The sequence below is a fragment of the Hemitrygon akajei genome, chromosome 23 (genome assembly GCF_048418815.1).
Source record: "Hemitrygon akajei chromosome 23, sHemAka1.3, whole genome shotgun sequence".
Classification (NCBI taxonomy): Eukaryota; Metazoa; Chordata; class Chondrichthyes; order Myliobatiformes; family Dasyatidae; genus Hemitrygon; species Hemitrygon akajei.
The window spans coordinates 27725552-27745985 of NC_133146.1; the positions used below are offsets into that span (position 1 = coordinate 27725552).

Here is a 20434-nt window from a genome sequence, read left to right on the forward strand (position 1 = left end):
GCCAAGTTTGTGGATGAAACAAAGATAGATGGAGGGGCAGGTAGTGTTGAGGAAAGCAGGGTGCCTGCAGAAGGATTTGAAGAATGGGCAAAGAAATGGCAGATAGAATATAGTGTAGGGAAGTGCATGGTCATGTGCTTTAGTAGCAAGAATAAAATTGAGAGAAAATTCAGAAATCAGGCATACAAAGGGACTTGGGAGTTCTCGAACAGAATTCCCTAAAGGCTAACTTGCTTGCAGGTTGAGTCACTGGTAAGGAAGCCAAGTAATGTTAGCATTCATTTTAAGGGAATTAGAACACAAAAGCAAATATATCACGCTGAGGCTTTATAAGCCATGGTCAGACCACATTTGGAGTTTTGTGAGCAGTTTTAGACCCCTTATGTGCTGCTTTTGGAGAGAGTCCATTGGAGGTTCATTAGAATGATCCCAGGAATAACATATGGGGAGTGTTTGATAGCTCTGGGCCTGTACCTGTTGGAGTTTAGAAGAATGGGAGAGGAATCACACTGAATCCAATCTAATATTGAAAGGCCTGGATAGAGTGGACGTGGAAAGGATGTTTCATATAATTGGGGAGTCTTGGACCAGAAGGCACAGACTCAAGACATTCCGTTAGAACTGACATGAAGAGGAATATCTTTAGCCAGAGGATGGTGAATCTGTGGAACTCATTGCCACAGATGGCTGTGGAGGTCAAGTCAAAGAGTATGTTTAAAGCAGAGCTTGATATGTTCTTGATTAGTAATGGTGTCAAAGGTTATGGGGAGAAGACAGGAGAATGGGGTTGAGAGGAATTATAAATCAGCCATGATGGAATGGTGGAGAAGACTCAGTGACTCAATGGTAATTTATGGTCTTATGGTCAATCCAGTCACACCCATGTGACCAATTAACCTTTGAACCCATACATCTTTGGAATGTGGGAAGAAACCGGAACATCCAGAGGAAAACCACAGGGTCACGGGGAGAACGTACAAACTCCTTACAGAGAGCAGTTGGAATTAAACTATTGTTCTGAGAGTATTACACTTTTCTTTGAGGAGCTGTTCTCAGAATGCAAGAGTTGCAGGGAAATCTGCTTTCACCTTTTTTCCACCTGGCCAGTTAAAAGAGAAACTAAGAGTTAAGTATTCTGGATTGCTATTGAAGTAGAGCCACATACAGGCTACATTGTGTAGGAAAAGATGATTTTTCAAACAATTTTTAAACAATCCAACTATAAGTTAATATTTTTAACCTGAAACCAATCTTTGAAAATGGAAAGACTGGAGTTGAATCCATGTGCACTGGGAGAGCAGTACTGTATCATCAGCTCCAAACAAAACAAGCATCTGGGTGGTCTCCTCATTATTGCAGGAGACTTCGATCAGGTTATTTCTTGTGTTTTTTTAATGCTTTTTATTTTGTTCCTTATACTTATTGTTTTTTTTATATACTGTATTGGAGCCTGAGTAACAATCAACTTGTTCTCCTTTTTACTCATATACTGTAGAAACAACAATAAACAATCTTGAATCTTGAATTTTCCAGGCCTTACAGATCACCAGCCAGTTGACAAAACTACTACACTCTTTATTTGCATAAAAATGATTCTCCAAAAAGCAGGAAGGAAAGTGAAAGGCCATGGGATTATCCTGCTCTCTGCACCTCACCTCTACTCTGCTGCTGAGCATTCTAACTCATGATTTGCCAGTCTCTCTGCCCATCTCTTTCCTCACTTTCAATTTTCAGTTGGGTCCCCCTACCATTCTCTGTCTCAGAGTTGTCTTGGAAACAGATGGGACTTTGTTTCATTAAGCTCTGGGGAACAGCCAGCATCTTTTCCTCAGACAGTTCTGAGAAGCTCGTTGAGGGTCGGGCTCATTAGAGTCATAGGATTGCATAGCACAGTAACAAGCCATTAAGCCTGACTTGATCATGCCGGCTGAGATAACTGTCTCTATGCTCATCCCATTTTCCTGATTTGGCCCATATCCACCTATTCCTTCCCATCTGACCTCCTAATCAAATGCTGTTAAAGTGTTGTGATCATAACTGCCTTTACCACCACCTCTGGCATTTTGTTTCCAATACCCACCACCTTGTGTGAGAAACTTACTCCTCAGATTTCCTTTAAATATGTCCACTCTCAACTTAAACCTATGTCATCTAGTTTTAGGCTCCCTTCCATTGGAAAAAAAAAGCTGACTTTCGGGCCTGTCAATGTCCCTTATAGTTTTATAAGGTAAGCCCTCATTATCCCCACGTTCCAGTGAGAACAATCTCACCCTATCTAATTTCTCCTGGTAACTAAAGCCCTCCATTCTGGAGAATGTCCTTAGCAATCTTTCTTGTGCTGCCTCATCCTTTCTGTAGTGTGGTGACCAAACTGCACACAATGTTCCAAGTGTGGCCTAATCAATATCTCCTGTCTATGAATGTTAACAAGCTAAGCATATTCTACGCTACCCCATCCACCTCATCTTCAAGGAGCTGTGAACTTGCACCACTAAGTCCCTTTGTACATCAATGATTCCAAGGACCCACCTTTACTATACATGCCCTGCCAATATTAAATGATCCAAATGCATTTCCTTAGAGTTGTCTGGATTAAATTCCATTTGCCACCTTTCCACCCAAGATGATTTATGTATCCCTATTCTTCAACCTTCTCCACTTCTGCTTTACCAAATTTTTCGTTATCAGCAAACATACTTAACAGACCACAGACATTCTCATCCAAGTCATTTATATACATGACAGACAACCTGGCAACAACAAAAGGCCTCTGTATTGATCCCTGTGGTACACCAATTCTTACAGGTATTCAGATAAACAACCCTCTGCCTATTATTTTGGATCCAGTTTACCAATACACCTTGGAGCCCAAGTGCCCTAACTTTCAGGACCAGTTTACCATGTGAGACCTTGTCAAAAGTCTTGCTGAAGTCCATGTATACCAGGTCTGCCACTTTGACTTTGTACTCTTCTTTGTAACTTCCTCAAAACTTTCAATCAGATTTGAGAGGCAACCATACACAAACCCATGCTGAATCTCCCAATTCAGTCCTTGCTTATCCAAATAAACATAAAACCCATCCCTAAGACTTTTTCAATTAATTTCTACTATTAATGTAAGGCTCACTGGCCTGCAGTTTTCTATCTTATCCCTACTGTGCTTCTTGAATATGGAAGCCATATTAGTTCACCTCCAGTCATCTAGTACCTTGCCTCTGGCCATAAATGATGCAAACAGCTTCCATAGACCAAGCAAAACCACCCCCCCCCCTTGCTTTCTATAACATTGGGATAAATTTCATCAATCCCTGGGGATTTGTCCCCCTTAAAGTTTGCCAATATTTCCAACACTTTCCTGATACACATAGGTTCCTTACTAGCAGCATAAACCATTCCCGACTCTCCATCCTCTTCCCCAGTGAATACTGTTGCCAAGGACACCACACATGTCTGTGGGCTCCTCTCAAAGACTTCCCTCCTCTTCTGCCAGCCTCCCTCTTGCTTCCAATTATAAAAGGTTTTGGAATCCCCTTTCATTGCACTGCCTAGGGCCATTTCATGCCTCACTTTTACCCTCCTATGTGTTTCTTAAGGTTTCTCCTTTTTCCTCTATAAATCTCCCAATTCAATGCTTGCCTTTCCAACTAATCATAATACGCATCCCTAACTGGACTAGGAAGGATGTCAAGGCTTTGGAGAGAATACAGAAGAAGCTTACCACAAGGCTGCCTGGATTGGAGGGCATATAACAAGAAGTTGGACAAACTTTAGTTGTTTTCTCTGGAACGGCAGAGACTGAGGGGAGTTCTGATAGAGGTTTATAAGATTATGAGAGGCACAGACAGAATAGACAAACAGTATATTTTTCCTAGGGCTGAAATGTCTAAAGTGATGCTATTGGGGCTATACTCAAAGTTCTGTACTCAATTGTAACAAGTAATCTCACTAAAGGGAGATGATACAGTAACTACCAGATCTTCAAAGACTAGTTCACTTCCCTGTTTATTCTCCACATTGAGTTAAACTGCCAATACCCACTATTTGAGCATTGGGTGCCCTCTCCCTAACACGGAGAAGATACTTCCATCTAACAAAGAAGTTTAAAGCACAGTTAATTTATTTTCAGTGATATATGTTTAAATCTACACAATACTCTTAAAACATATTTATAACTCAGAGAATTTATATCTTAAACATTTTCCAAATTGCAAACTGTTTCTAAAGCACAAACCATTTCCAAAACACGGGTACAATTTCTATAAACTAAAGAGCCATAGAAATCATGCAGAGAAACGAATCGTCCTCCACAGAAGTCATGAGGCCATAAGACCTAGGAGCAGAATTAGGCCATTTAGCCCATTGAGTCTGCTCCACCATTTGATCATGGCTGATTTGTTATTCCTGTCAACCTCATGCTCCTATCTTCTCCTCATAACCTTTGGCACCCTTACTAATCAAGAACCCACCAACCTCTTTAAATATACCCAATGACTTGGCCTACACATCCTACTGTGGTAATGCACTCCACAGATTCACCACCCTCTAGCTAAAGAAATTCTTCTTCATCTCTGTTCTAAATGGATATCCTCCTATTCTGAGTCTGTCCCCTCTGGTCTTAGACAGCTCACCACAGGAAGCATCCTCTCCACATCCACTCTAACTAGCCCTTTCAATATTCGACTGGATTCAGCGAGATCTGCCCCTCATTCTAAAGTCCAGCATACAGGCCCAGAGCCATCAAACACTCTTCATACATTAACTCTTTCATTCCTGGGATCATTCTAATGAATCTCCTCAGGACCCTCTCCAATGGAAGCACATCCTTTCTTAGATAAGTGGCCTGAAACTGCTCACGGTACTTAAAGTGCGGTCTGACAAATGCCTCCTAAAGCCTCAGCAGGCTTTATGCAGGATTGTTGGTCCAAAAGGCCTGTTACCGTACTATAACTCTAAAATTTAAAAAAAAATAAAGCTCCACTTCCTGATAAGAATTCACCATTTCTCTATGAAATTCCATGAAATTTCTATGCATAAGGAAGATACCACAAAGTAACATCTTTATTGACTTATAGCAAGTTTGGGCCAATGATTAGGGAAAAGTATTCATGCTTGCAATGAGCAGCTAGGACCATAGTCAGTTAAGTATATACATTCAAAATTATTGATTGAATGTTTGTAAAGAAAGATGTTGAATCGCAGGAAATTATGAGCATGTAGTCTAGTGATATTAGGAGTGAGACGAACACAATGATGTCACTAATATAACATGTATATTAATAGGATTTGAACCAAAAACTACAATGCATGTTGTAGCAGGTCCATTGTTATTCTTTAGGACAAAAGCCTTCAGTCAAATGATGGTTTGTACTTCATTATTATTCATAGCCTTATCTCTGCATACTTAAGTACACTTGTGTAATCCTAATTGACCTTCAGTGCTCCATCTCTTCTGAACTTCAGCATCTTCCAAGCCAAAAATCTTCCATTCCACGTCAAGCCCTAATTGACCATCATCTATTCTTACAGACCTCAATTGACTTCCAGTCCTTCTGTCTCCTTACGTTTAAAATTCTTACCCTTGTGCATGGGTACCTCTATCAGCCACATTAATTCCATATCCTACTTCAAAGCTATAAATTCATAAATGCTACATTGCCCTTGGGTGAGTACATATGAACAAGAGACCCTCAAGCCTGTTTATTCACTCAGTTAGGTTAAATAGGTGTGACAGAGGGCCCTGTCACTGGCCTTGTGCAGCATTGCAATAACTTTACAACCTCAAAGTAACACACACAAGCACATACAGGGAATAACAGGAAGTCTATTAATAGATAAATGTTTATTTGTTTAATGTTTGTTGTTTGTTGAGCGCTCCATTGGACTGGCTGTCTGTTCTTTTGTTTTGTGGTTTGGCAGTTCCAGGTACGTCTTGGCAAAACCGAAGTGCTGCTTGCAGGCTGGCATTATTTGTGAGAAACTGCACGTATGCAGTGTGCAGAAGGGACATACCAGGGACAATTGGGTTGGGGGAGGCTAAAGATACAAGATGGAGCTCAGTGTATCCCCCAGGGTGTGGTTGGAGATAGACCCTCTTTGTGAACGAGGTTGAGGAAGGAGTGACTATTGGTTGATCTGTGTAAATATAATGCTGTATATATATTGTATGTTTTTTTTCATTCCTCAACGTACATATTTTTTAACATTTTGGAACTTGATGTGAAAAATTGGAAGCACACAATAACACACCTGCACCTGCTATCGCAGCAGAGCCAATTTTTTCCCAAGGGACGTAAAGCCCATAAAACACCTCTACATTACAATTGGTCTGTTTTAATTTCATCTACTTCTCTTAGTGTCTTACCTTCAAATCTCTTGGCTTACAAAGATCTTCAACTAACCAAGCTTGACTCATTGAATTCTCTGTCCCAAATCCCTCAGTGTCTTATCTGAAGCCTTGGTTGTTTTGCTCTCTGCAGATACTACACCTTCATGGAATTTTGCTATTATTTCAAGCTTCCAGCATCCTCAATATTGTACTCTTATATAACTGGAAAACAACATAGAGTGTTGACCCAAATGGAATCTGCTTAATCTCTCATCAGGACAAATGCAGGACCATTGCAGGAATCAATGTGTCCAGATTTAAGGGACATTTAGTGTAACTATAGAATAATATGTACAGAGCTATATATTAAACTCTGCTGTCATGCCATTTGTCTCACAAAATTAATTCCCTTGATTGACTCTCATAGTTTCATTTCCTTGATAGTTTTCTACAATGCAAAATGAATGGAGCCTATTATAGAAGCAAGTAAACTGAATATTTAATTTTTTTTAAGACTTTAGTACAGTGTTAAATATGTGAGGAGTTTCTTTTGAATGAACCATTTACAAACATTCAAAGTACAGCGGATTCCAGTTAATTGGGACACATCAGGACCAATACATTTTGATCCAGTTAAGCGGCTGCTCCAATTAGCTGAAGTTTCATGGAAATGAGTTACAAAGGTATAGAAGGACAAACTACTATTTAACTGAGTAACAAATTATTAATTCAAATGAAATACAGAACAAGTTAGAACACTATCAATACTACTACAGTACTATAAAACTGTGCTTTAATTCCTAATGGTTACTGATGGGGGAATTCATTCAGTGCCGCTGTTGTGTTCTTTTGATTGACTATAAATGAACAAAATCAGCACAGACACCTGGTGAAGATATGGACTACTTTCATACAATGGTATTGACAATTGCATCCTCCAACTCTTCATTTTCATTGTGATATTCAAGATGATAGTTAATACCTTCAAATTCTTCATAGTTCTTAACTTGTTGAAGTAGCAAAATCATTTCATTTGCGGCTGTTTCTGGCAGCTCCAAGCCTGAATGCTTGAAACTGTAGTGAGCAAAACAGTTCTGAATTGTCTTGCTGCTTATTTCTTGCCAAATATCAGTAACAAAAATCACTGCTTTTTGACCACAAGCACATGCAACTGACATTATTTAAAAACGGTACCGCAGTGTAATGTCTAATGGCCACACAAGTGCATGCATCTGACACTAACTAGAGACTGCTTGTAAACAACCTCGTGCCCCAATTAAGCAGCACAGTGTTCCAAATAAGCGAAGGGAATCCCGGCTATTTTCTTGATTAGTTTTTGGTCTTTTAGAGTTGTCCCAAACAAGCAGCTGCCCAATTAACCAGAATCTACGGTATTTAAGTTTCATCAGCCTGTAGAGGAAAGGTCATTAAGATTTCCATAGGAGGTACTTCTAAATGGCCAATGTTTGCTAATGGACTTGTCAGTTCTGAGAAACCTTTTGGTAAATTTTGTCAGATAGGAGTTTGACAGTAGAGACACTGTAGTTCACCTCCCTTAGATGCTGAATTGGGTATATTACAAATGCATTTTTTATTTGAAAATGTAAATAGAATTAGCATTAATCAACGTGAATGATTGTCCCTGTTCTGGCATTTGGTAATATTATGTACGATCATCCTCCTCAATTCAGCTTTTCTGCCAATCGCAATGTACCTTGATCACCCTGTACCCTGTTTGAGATGGAGATGCTCGCTGTCCCATCAGCATTTCTATGTACTCCTCCAAGAATGCAGATAGATTCAAATTTATTTCTCACGTGCACATTGAAACGTACAAACGACGCACCCGAGGGTTTGCTGGGGGAGCCACCGAGCGTAGCTGGAATGTGTGCCTTCGGCCTGTGATGTAGTGCTGATCCATAGTATATAAACCTACTCCTTGATCAATCTAACCTTCTCTCCCACACAGCCCTTTTTACACCCCTGTGCCTGTCTAAGAGACATTCAAATGTTCCTGTTGTATTAGCCTCTACCACCATCCCTAGCAGTGCTTTCTAGGCATCCACTGCTTTCTCTGGAAAAAAACACACCCAAAACTTGGGAAAAAGATGCTGGCTGTCAACTCTCTCTATTCCTCTCAGAATCTTTTACATCTTATAGAGGTGAAGTGAATTTGCATCTACTGCTTCTCTGGTCATTCAAGAATTCTGTAAATTTCAATGCAATCACTCTTGAGAGTATTGGTGCGGTCTACTTTATCGCTCTGCGCTGTCATCGGATTTAGTGTGTGGGCGGGAAAGAGTCCAGAACTGGAACAGGTTGATGACAGGAAAATGAAATTGAGCCTTTTTAAATTTAATTACTCACTACCACACCTTCACTAATCTGCACAAGGTAGAGGCTTGGAGCCTGCGCAGGTTAGCGAGAGTCAAGTCATGGGTGACAGCACTAGAGTCAGATAGTTAGAAGAGATGTGACACATGATAGGGCACCGCTGCAGGTCAGTGATGGTGGTGATTACTGACAGGAGTCTGTGCGAGGTTAGATGCATCGTCTTCCGTGAAGATATAGTTCAGTTGCAGCTGGGAAACAGCACACTGTGTTGATCATTAGAGTTGGAGCAGTTCAACTCTGTTTGAAAGTATGCTCCCCCACACTGGAATTAGGAAAATAAGTATTCTGTATAATTTAATGTTTTCACTATTATTCTATTACTGTTCACAGTCATAAATAGTGAGGCAAAACATGAAAGTGAGCTACCAGATTTCCATTTTTACCTATATACTTTGATGCATTTTTACCTACATATTTATCCAGATCCTTCAGTGCTTCTGCACTACTCTTTGGTAGTGAATTCCACAGTTTCACCACCCTGTGAGTGAGGACATTTCTTCTCACATTTTGCACTGTAACCTGAGATTGTGACACTCTCCTTCTCAAAACTCCAGACACAGGAATTATGCTCTCCACAGACAGTAAACAATACAACTGTAGTCAACATAATCACTCCATGTACAGTAGTCTCACAGTCCCTGGAATCATTTGGGTGAATTTTTACTGTACTTCCTCTATGGCAGATGTATCCTTTCATGAGTATGGAGACCAAAATTGCACACACTATTCCAGGTATGTCTCACTATATTGTATAACTGTGGCAGAACAAACCTGTTCCTATACTTAAAACCTCTTGCAATGAAGACTAACATAGCATTCGCTTTCTCTACTGCTTACTGTAGTTACATGTTTGGTTTTTACGGCTGGCATATCAAGACATTCAAGTCTATTTGTTTATCAGCATTTCACAATCTAAGTAATGTGCCAACTTTCTGCTTTTCCTATTAAAATAATTGACTTCAGGTTTATCATAGTTATTCTGCATCCACCATGTTTTTTCCCACCCATTCAATCTGTTCGAGTTGCATTGAAAGCACTTTGCATCCTGCTCACAAGCTCAGTTCCACATCATTGGCAAACTTCATCATTGCATTCAGTTCCCAAGTCCAAATGAATGCAGTGTGGTGTAAATAGTTGAGATCCTTGCCCTGATCCCTGTGATCTCCCTTTTGTGAAAGACTCATTCGTTCCTGGTTTCTACCTGTCAATCAGTTCTCCTTCAATACCTATTCTTTTCTGTGGGTTGAGGGTTTAGGCAATTAGAAGTATGCAAACGGGGGGCTTTGAAAACAGTTTTAAATTGGAGGTAACACTTAATCAATAGATCAAGAGCCATGTAATCCCATATACACAGCACCAATGGGGATGGTATCATCTGAAAGGAAGACAGCAGAAGATGGAATAGATTGCATTTAGTTTCAGGTACACCAGCAAATCCTCTTTAAATCTTCTGTCACTTGCTAACAATAAAAGGTACAGTACAATAGCCAGTCCTTGTAATATCCTTTTAAACTGAGAACTTTTCATCCAGAATCCCTGTTGTGAGGACTGCAGTGAGAATCACCAGGGTCTCTCTTCCACCCATTAGAGATGTTTATCAGGAGCGCTGCATACGTAGGGCCCTTAGCATTTGTCAATTCCATCCGTCCAATAACCTCTTTGACCCCCGACCATCAGGCAGAAGGTAGGACAAGAACTGTTATAAGGGGAAGCAGCTTCTTCTCCCAGCAGTAAGACTACTGAACTTCCTGCCAGCACACAGGAATCTCATCGTATGGTCTCATCATGTATGAAGCACCAGTAGCATTACACTGCTTACTTCTTAACTTGTATCATATCTGCATTTATTAATTGCTAATTAATTTATGGTAGTATTTCCTTAGGTGTTATGTGAGTGAGTTATATGTACCGTGTTGTGCACTTTTGTCTGGAAGAACATTGTTTAGTTTGGCGGGATACATGAGTACAGATGAACGGCGATAAACTGAACTTGAACCATATACTTCTGTTTCTTTTTCAGAATGGGTTGAATGCTCTCCATCTTGCTTCAAAGGAAGGTCATATAGGAGTTGTTTCTGAACTGATCCAGCTAGGTGCTAATGTGGATGCTGCAACCAAGGTAGGCGTATGACTCAGTCCTTTGTTCAGTAATACTGTTCACTGTTGCATGGCAGAACAGATCTCTGATTTGTATGTATAATTCATTGAGATCATCGTGGTATTACTCAGATTATTTCCCAATTGTCGACAAAGTAAAAGCGATACGCATGTCTCTTCAGCACTTTCAGGTGTCCTTGTGAACAGCAACTCCATGTCTTTGACTTGCCCTCTCGTTCATTTTCAATGCTTGGGTATGCAGAAAGCTCCTAAAATGGAGACTGATGAATAAATCAAAAAGTCAAGTGAGTGTTTCCAGTCCTTAATGAAGATTAGTGGATTGCCTGCAGGAATGAGGGCTACAGCAAAAAATGAGATAACCTGTAGCCCTTGAATCCTAGAAGCAAAAAATTTAATATTTCTAGCTGCAAGTGTTTTTGAGGTGGATTTTATTTTGACCTTAAAGAGGGGATTATATAAATGGTGAAAATAAAAATTGCAAGGCAACTGAGATGGTGCCAGGTGTTGCAAGTTGTGAGTTGCTCCAGAAAAGAGATAACATTGACAGGTTGGGCTAGATTTCCTTTTCCTCTGCTGTGTTTTCTATGATTCTGTCTTAAGTTAGTGGATATTACAGATGGCTGTGTTGGCACGTTTCTATGTCATTGAGTCGAATGTCCATGATTCTCTCTCTCTTTGCAGTATTAGGGAAAAGAAATTGCATTCAAGCTTCATTTGATAGAATTTTCATTGCAGAATTAGAAGATCAAAAATCCAAGATCTCTTAACCACAATATTTACTTTAATGTTGCAGTATCAAAAGGCATTGCATTCTCAACAATGAAATACTAAGCCAAAATATTTCATATTTGGACAGTGGAATTGGATATAAAAAGGATGGATTGAAGTGTTTGAAGAATCTGTAGTTGTCAGTCACGCTTACAATATCAAGCTCTGTCCCTACATCCCTTTTGTGATATTAGATTGTTGGCTACAACCTCTTAGATTGTACAGACATGATTGCCACATAATACTATAAAGATAGCGATAATGGGGAGAATTTGCCAATATACATGAAGTAATTTTTCAGACTGATGAGACAGTGCCATAACCTGTTTTTGTCTGAGGAAGAGAACATTCAAAAGACAATCTAGTATTTCTGTTGTTTGACCTTATTTGGAACAATGCATCAAAAGTAGCCAACTTCTTCTGGGTATACGATAACTGCTACTTCTTTCCCATAATACATAGCTTCACTCTGTTCTTACTGAAATGTGATTCTCAATGCCAGAAGGGTATTTACATAAGAACAAAAATTGTTTGTTTCTGTGAGTGCTGGAATCCTTTGAGAGTATGTTACAGTGGAGATGGTGTTTGCACAGTGTGGCATGTAGTAGTAAGTGGGATCAGAAAGTGTAACATGAGAAACACATACAAAACAATGGCTGTAACCCTTGTAAAGTGCAGATCTGTGGGGGAATAAAAAATGAGTATACCAGAAGTGATTAGGACAGCACTTAACAGTAATTTGGTCAACACACGCAGTACTGAGACTATGACTGCCATAGATTTTAATGCACACTTCTGTTATTCAAAGGTCTTGCTGTGAGACAACTCAAGACTACATTGCTTTTATGGTCAAACAAAGCAACTTCTGCTCCATTTTTTAAAATTTTTCTTCCCAATATGATACCAGAACACTTTGCCTGCAAGTCTGTTGGGGTCATCTACTGTATCCAGTGTTCACGGCATGGCCTGCTGTATGTCGGTGAGACCCAATGTAGACTGGGAGACCACTTCATCGAGCACCTTCACTCTGTCCACAACAAAAAGTGGGATTTCCTGGTGGTCACCCATTTAATTTCTACTTCTCATTCCCATTCCAACGTCAGCTCATGCCCTCCCCTACTGCCACAATAAGGCCACACTCAGATTGAAGAAGCAACACTCCATATTCCGTCTAGGTAACCTCCATGGCTACCTAGATGGCCTGATGGCCTGAACATTGATTTCTCGGACTTCCAGAAATTAACCCTCTACCCCTCGCCTTCACCATTCCCCATTCTAGTTTCTCTCTCACACCGCTTCTTATTTGGCCATCACATCCCTCTGGTGCTCTTTCCCCTTCCCTTTCTTCCATGGTCTTTTGTCCTCGCCTATTAGATTCCCTCTTCTCCAGTCCTTTACCTCTTCCACCAATCAACTTCCCAGCTTTTCACTTCGCCTCCTCCCCTTCTCCTGGTTTCACCTATCACCTGCCACCTTGTATTTCTTCCTTCCCTTCCTCTACCAGCTTATTCTGACTTCTTCCCCCTTCCTTTCCAGTCATGATGAAGAGTCTTGGCCCGAAACATTGACTGCTTATTCCCACTCGTAGATGCTGCCTTACCTGCGGAGCTCCTCCAGCACGTTGTGTGTCTTGCTCCAGATTTCCAGCATCTGCAGTCCCTCTTGTGACTGAGATATGAGATCATGTTGGGAAAAATAATCTCGTTTCATCAGTTTTGAAAACTGACTTCAGATATACAGGAATAAGTTTTCCCAAATGTAGGAATTATTGTGTGAACCATCAAACAGGCTGCACATCTGGTCAGCCTATGAGACAGGAAGACAGCAAAAAGCAAAATTCATGTCAGAGTGCAACAGTTCATTATCGAAAAGAAAAATGGTTGTTAGTTGTAGCCTAGTCTCCCTCTTGCACTCTCACTTGTATTCTGTCTGGGTTTTCTCTTCTCAGTTTTCCCTTTTCACTTATTATCCTCATTAGTTTTAACCCTTTAAAGGTATTATTTCATTTTCTTTGGTACTGTTACTCCTTTCATTTCCTTTTTAGCATGCTGGCAGGGGCAATATGGTTAAGGCTTTAGAAAGGGATACACTGTAGGAGTAAAATTGCGAGGATTCAACTGGAGGAAATAATTGGTCTGGTACTGACGTTGTCCCTTTTCCCATCTTCAGGTACAGGAGCCTGAAGGCACACACTCAGAAATTCAGGAACAGTTTCTTCCCCTTTGCCATCCAATTTCTAAATGGACGTTGAACCCATGAACACTACCTTTTCATTTCTGTTTTCTTTTGCACTGTTTATTTTAACTTCACTATTTAATAGACATTTGTCTATATACTTAATGTAATTCAGTTTTTTCTCTATATTTATTTATCAAGTATTTCATTGTACTGCTGCCATAAAGTTAACAACTTTCACGACATATACTGGTGAATTTAAACCTGATTTTGGTCCTGAATTTATTCCTCCACTACATTTTATCCCTCAGTTCTACATTGTTTTCCTGAAGGTCGTAGCTATACTGTGTCTGCCAATGTAATTAAAAGATCTTGAAGCAGTTTATCAAAACAGAAAGCGACATTAAAATAGCAAAAATAAATTCAAAACAATTACAAAAAGGCTTGATCAAATAAAACTGACATTGAGTAGAAGAAGCAGAAGGGCTTATGATGTTTGACCAAAGATATGTAATGGTTCAGCCATTTTAATTCTACTTCCCATTCTGACATGTCAGTCCATGGACTCCTGTACTGCTGCCATGATGCCACTCTCAGGTTGGAAGAGCAACACCTCATATTTTGCCTGGGTAGACTCCAGCCTGATAGCATGAAGGTCAATTTCTCTCATTTTCAGTCATTTCTGCCCCTTCTCCCTTCTCTCTTTTTCCATTCCCCATTCTGGCTCCCCTCTTACCCCTTCTCCTCACCTGCCCATCACCTCTCCTCTGGTGCCCCTCCTCAATCCCTTTGTCCCAAGATCCACTCCCCTCTCCTATCAGATTCCTCCTTCTTCAGCCCTTTTATTTTTTCCACCTATCTCTTCCCAGCTTCTCAGTTTATCCCCCTTCCCCCTCACCTGGTCTCTTCTATCACCTGCTAGCTTGTACTCTTTCCCCTCTCCTCCTCTTATTCTGGCTTCTTCCCCTTTTCTTTCCAGTCCTGATGAAGTGTCTCAGCCTGAAACATAGACTGTTTATCCCTTTCTTAGATGCTGACTGACCTGCAGAGATCCCCCAGCATTTTGCATGTGTTGCTTTGGACTTCCAGCATCTGCAGGATCTCTTGTGTTTATAGCCTCTACCGTGCCCTCTGATGTAAAAAAAAATCTATCTTGAAGCAGCACATCAGGGTATCAAAAAAAAAAGTAAGACTAAAATAGCAAAAAATAAACCCAAGGCAGTTAAAAAGAGGAATAATCCCCTTTGAGAAAGTGACACTGAGTGAAAGAAGCAGGCGGTGGAAGGGGTGATTGACCAAAGATATGTGAAGGGAATGTGTACTGGGCCTGGCTCCATGAGAGCTGGTTACACGCAAGAGAGACTGAACTTGTAGGAGTGGGCTGTGCAATTTGTGACTGGAATAACAAATGAACTAATGAAAATTGATGGATTAGGTAGGATAACAAGAACCCGTGGAGCCCAGTGAATAATAGGTATGCTGAAATGATGTGATTTGGAACATGAACAGCAGAATGAATCCAAATTCCAGGCTCATGTGTTTAACAAGTCTCGAAAGAAAAAGGGAAATTCCTCATTCCTTGCAAAGCCCCACTGACACTGGGCCATCTGGTCAGAGAGTCGTAATTGAGAAAGATATACCAGGTGATTACAAATCCTCTCCAGTTTTCATAAGAATGGCAAACGCAGGCATATCGAAGGGAGAGAGAGATTTACTAAGCAGAAAGGACCATTTATAAGATCTGTAACTTAAAGCTGAGCAAATGAATTATTGCATGGTGGGTTTTAACGAGACTGAGGTCCAGATAGTTGTCAGTTGATATTGTGACAGAGAGAAGTTCTTTGGTTTTAATGATGCAGCAGAAAGTATTGGATTCATTTGGTCCAACAATTTGAGGAAAAAGATCTAGAATACTTGGAGAGGATCATTGAAACGACCATTTTCTGGATAAGATATCAAGCTGAGACCCTCCTGCCATCTTTGGTGGACCCTGGTGCTCTTCAGAAGAATGGATGTTTTCTCAGTGCCCCAGGGGTGTTTATTCATCAAATGATGTCACAAATACAAATCTTAGTTTCATGTTGATAGGAACCTATTATAGAGTGATAGAGCCATAAAGAATAGATACAGGCCCTTCTACCCAATTAATCCATGCTAACTACAGTGCCCACCCAGCTAGTCCCAGTTTCCTCTCACACTAAACCTATGCCCTTAGTTTTGATCTCCCTTACCCTGATGAAAAGGCTGTTATTTTTCACCTTATTTGTGTCTCTCATCATCTTAAACATTTCTATAAGGTCAGCCCCTCATGTTCCAGGGAATAAAGACCCAGCCTTACTGACATCTCCCTGTATCTCAGACTCTCTGGTTCCGGCAACATCCTTGTGAATCTTTTCTGCACTCTTCCCAGTTCAACCTATAACGAAGTGAATAAAACTGAATATAGTTTTCCAAGTGCGGTAACTCACCACCGACTTACACGCTTGCAACTTGTAGTCCCAGCTGCTGTACTCAGTTCCCTGACTGATGAAGGCCAGCAAGCTAAATGTCTTTTTCACCATCCTGTCTGCTTGTGACGCCGGTCTCAATGAGCTATACACTCGCACTCCTTGTGTGTATATTGACATCAAACCCATTCCCAACAACATTACAAGCAGATCTGTTCTGATGACATATGTTTCAGTTTTGCAAAAATGCTTTACTGATTGTGCTGCTTTGTACAATCCAAAGAAACAGGACTTTTCTATATGAAATGGCAAATCGTTCAGGTACCGTTGTTAAATCAGGTAACATTGCCATTCAGTTTAGTATATTCTGGGAGCAGAGAGTTGATTATGCTAAGTGCCTTGGATGGATTGCAGTGTAAATTTTGGAATGGAAAGTTACATATTATCTGTCCTTTGAAAGAAACCCTTTGGAATGAGCTTGAAATCACGGAATGACCCGAAGGGTAGCACATCTTTTGAAGGGGAGGTGGTAATAATACACTAAGGGAAACAATCTTCAGGAGGCTAGGAGTCATGATAAGTCTCCAAAAGGAATGCAAATCAATCAGTGTGTCTGTGAGGAGCACTGCAGCAGTATTTAAGTCTCTAATCACACTGAAATCTCTGTTCATTTTGTATTATCAAAGTCCCCTCCCCCATCTCCCTCATTTTCTCGTTCGATGTTTATTTCACTGACAACAAACTATCACAGACACAGACAGATAATGTGTTTTTTATCACTAATATTTCCTGAAATCCTCTCACCTTTCCAAAGATTTGCAGTATCGTGCTTCCTTCAAAATCTCTGCCTCTCTGCTCTTCACAGACGGGTCTGAACCCACTCTGCACTCACTTCTCCCTCGTATCCCCAAACCAGCCTCTCCCTGTCCTTAAGATCCGGGTCTGAACCCACCCTCAGCCCATTTCTTCCTCCTCTCCCCAACCAGATGAAAGTTTCACACTTGCCACAGCATTAACATATACACTGAAGAATTTATATACAAACTGTAGATGGACCGTGGAGAGCATTCTGACAGGCTGCATCACTGTCTGGTATGGGGGAGGAGGGGGCGCTACTGCACAGGACCAAAAGAAACTCCAGAGGATTGTAAATCTAGTCAGCTCCATCTTGGGTACTAGCCTACAAAGTATCCAGGACATCTTCAAGGAACAGGGTCTCAGAAAGGCAGCGTCCATTATTAAGGACCTCCTGCACCCAGGTAATGCCCTTTTCTCACTGTTACCGTCAGGTGTTACACTTGCCCCTACACCTCTTCTATCACTGCTGTTCAGTCAACGCTTCACCTGTGAGTCTGTTGGGTCATTTATTCCATCCCGTAGGCCTAGTGTGGTCTCCTCTACAACTGAAACACCCGGTGCAGATTTAGACCCTGCATTGTCAGGCACTTCTGCTCTGCGTGTCGTAAAAGGCAATATTTCCTGGTGGCCAGCCATTTCAATTCAACTTTCCATTCCCATTCTGACAAGTCTGTCTATGGCCTCCTCTGCGGCCATGCTGAGACCACTCTCAGGTTGGAGGAGCAACACCTCATTATCTGTCTGGCCAGCCCCAACCTGACTGCATGAATATCGATTTCTCCAACTTCTGGTCATCTTCCCCCCCCCCCCCCCTTTCTGTTGCCATTCCCCATTCTAATTTCCCTGTTACCCCTTCTCTTCTCCTCTCCTCACCTGCCCACCACGTTTCTGTGGTTCCCTTTCTTCCCCTCCCCCACTCCTTTCATTCTGGCTTCTGCCCCCTTCCTTCCCAGTCCTGTTGAATAGTCTCAGCCCGAAACGTTGACTGTTTATTCCCCTCCAAAGATGCTGCCTGACCTGCTGGGCTCCTCCGGCACTTTGTGTGCATATTGCTCACGATTTCCAGCATCTGCAGAATCTCTTGTGTTTAAGAACATAATTGTGAAGTGATTCTGCATTGCTTTTCTACAGGAAGGATTGTGACATATTAGTCATTAAAAAAAAGGCATTGAGTTACAGTCTAACTTTACTGATAAGATTAAACTTTCAGCAGCTCATCTTAAATGAGATCCACATTTCCTGAGGCTCTTACTCCTCTGAGTATACAAGCCTGATCGAGGCAGATGAAACGTTCAAAAGTTCCTTGGGGTAGATGTGAAGAAATTATTCTGTCAAGATCATGGGGTTATAATTTTAAAATACAAATTATGCCATACAGGATCAAAAGCCTGAAATATTTGTACTATTAAATTGCTCTGTAGTTGTGGATGCTGGGACAAAATCGCTTTATGTCAGAGCCTACAGCATAGAAATAGGCACTTAATTAGTCCATTTTTTAATGTCCCAGGTGGAATTCATTCTACCATCATCATTTAATCTTCTGTTTTTTTCTATCACATGCTCGTCCAATTTTCCCTTAATGCATCTTTGCTATTCCCTTTGCTGCATATTTCACAGTGGTATCCGTCAATAATAAATGCGTTTCTCTTGACTTCCCGGTTAGATTTATTAGTGATACCTTATATTTATAGCTCATAATTTTTATGTGTCCTTCGGGTGGAAACAGTTCTTACCCTATGAAATACCATCATTCAGAAAACTCTATCAGATCTCCTCCCAACCATTATCTTCGAGAGAGAAATGGTCAGCAAGGGAATATTGTTTTCTGGATAATTGTAACCATCTTCATTCCAGAATTACTCACATGAATCTTTCCTTGCACTTCCTGTAAAGTCCCCTCATGAATAGCAGGAGCCTCAACACTGATCCCAGCAGGTTACCATTTTGCTTTTCTTTCTAGTTGTTCACGTCTATTGTGCTTCGTATTACAAATATGATCAAAATGAAGTTTTGATGACTACACTGTTTCAGAACTGTATTCCTCTAGAAATAAAGAACAAGTCCTCTAGGTTCATTTTCTTTTTATGATCTTATTAACCTTCATTGCTACTTTCAGTGACTGTGTGTCTGTACTGAAACATCAATTCTTATTTCCTTCTTTAGATACCACCTGACCTGCTGAGTTCCTCCAGCATTTTATGTATGTTGCTCCTGAAAACCTTGTTAGTTTGTTGCATTTATGGTCATATGTGGATGCTCTATTCTGCATAGTAAGTTGCACCGTCTCTGACTTAATCTAAACAGAAAATTCTCCCAATTTGGACTCAATTGCAGAAGAAATCCCTTTTTACTGGGCGTCTCTAGAAACGGCTCACTGCCCCTCGCAAACACCCACTGGATTCTGCAGTGAGAAACCCCCCTTTCTCAGCTTTGTACGTCTTGGGTGTATACGACTTTGGTCCCACAAATCCGTGAGGTTGGAATGTCTCATCCACCCAAACCCTGGTTTGTGTGAATGCTGTGTGAGTTACTGCCCTCAGCAATCGCCCATCGACAAGAAATACCGTACACTGTATGCGGTTATAATGAAGTATATTTAAGAATGTTAACTTAAGCAACCAGTTACTAAAGGAAAGAAAGGGCCCTTTATATTTAAACAGTCACATGTGCACAGTGCAGCCATTGTTTTCGATGTACACATTGCACCTTCCGAATGACACCGGAAGTCCATCTCTCCCATGGGAGTATTGGTCCTTCCCCCTTTAAGCCATTCATCTGTGCAAAGCAGCTTGTGCAACAGGGATGGCATCCTCAGCCATCTTCCCTCCTGTCTTCTCCGAGCTCCCGCGAACAAAGACCTCGACCCACGTCAGCATCCCCCACAAAATCTCTCCGTCCAGTGTTCCCTAGAACCTTCTCCCAATTCCACCATCCTGACTGGCTGACACCACATTCCTAAGTTGAACAATAAAGCCCCTAACCCTTATCTCAGCTCAAACCCAAACAGGCAGAAAGCAGAACAGATTGCTCTTTAGAACTGCTGAAATGAAATACCTACAGCATAGCAGTAAAAATCTTAACCAGGGCGTCATACACATTTAGAAACTGGACTCCTGATTCCCAAATTCAAATTGTTACTAGAAGTCATGAACAACAATAATCCCAGAAAGGCACTACTTTACTCTTTCAACCTGTCTTTAACTTGCAACTCTCTGTTTTGTGCTTAGTAATGACCTTGACATCCATTCAGTACCCACTCACTGACTCCATGTTACCTGACCTTCGTTGCAAATTTACTATGTGTTCAATGTTTCCTCTAATTTTTAATAACCAGTGTGCACAAAAATCT

The 20434-nt window shown here is 40.9% G+C and overlaps 1 protein-coding gene across 29 annotated transcripts in view; it reads left to right on the forward strand.

Annotated features, from left to right (window-relative positions):
• Nucleotides 1-20434, forward strand: part of ank3b (ankyrin 3b) — a 634594-nt gene that overhangs the window by 397836 nt on the left and 216324 nt on the right. For all 29 annotated transcript variants that reach the window (XM_073027286.1, XM_073027283.1, XM_073027301.1 and 26 more), the window contains exon 3: nt 10740-10838. In XM_073027286.1, the coding sequence (XP_072883387.1) occupies nt 10740-10838 (99 nt within the window). The remainder of the gene's footprint in view (nt 1-10739; nt 10839-20434) is intronic.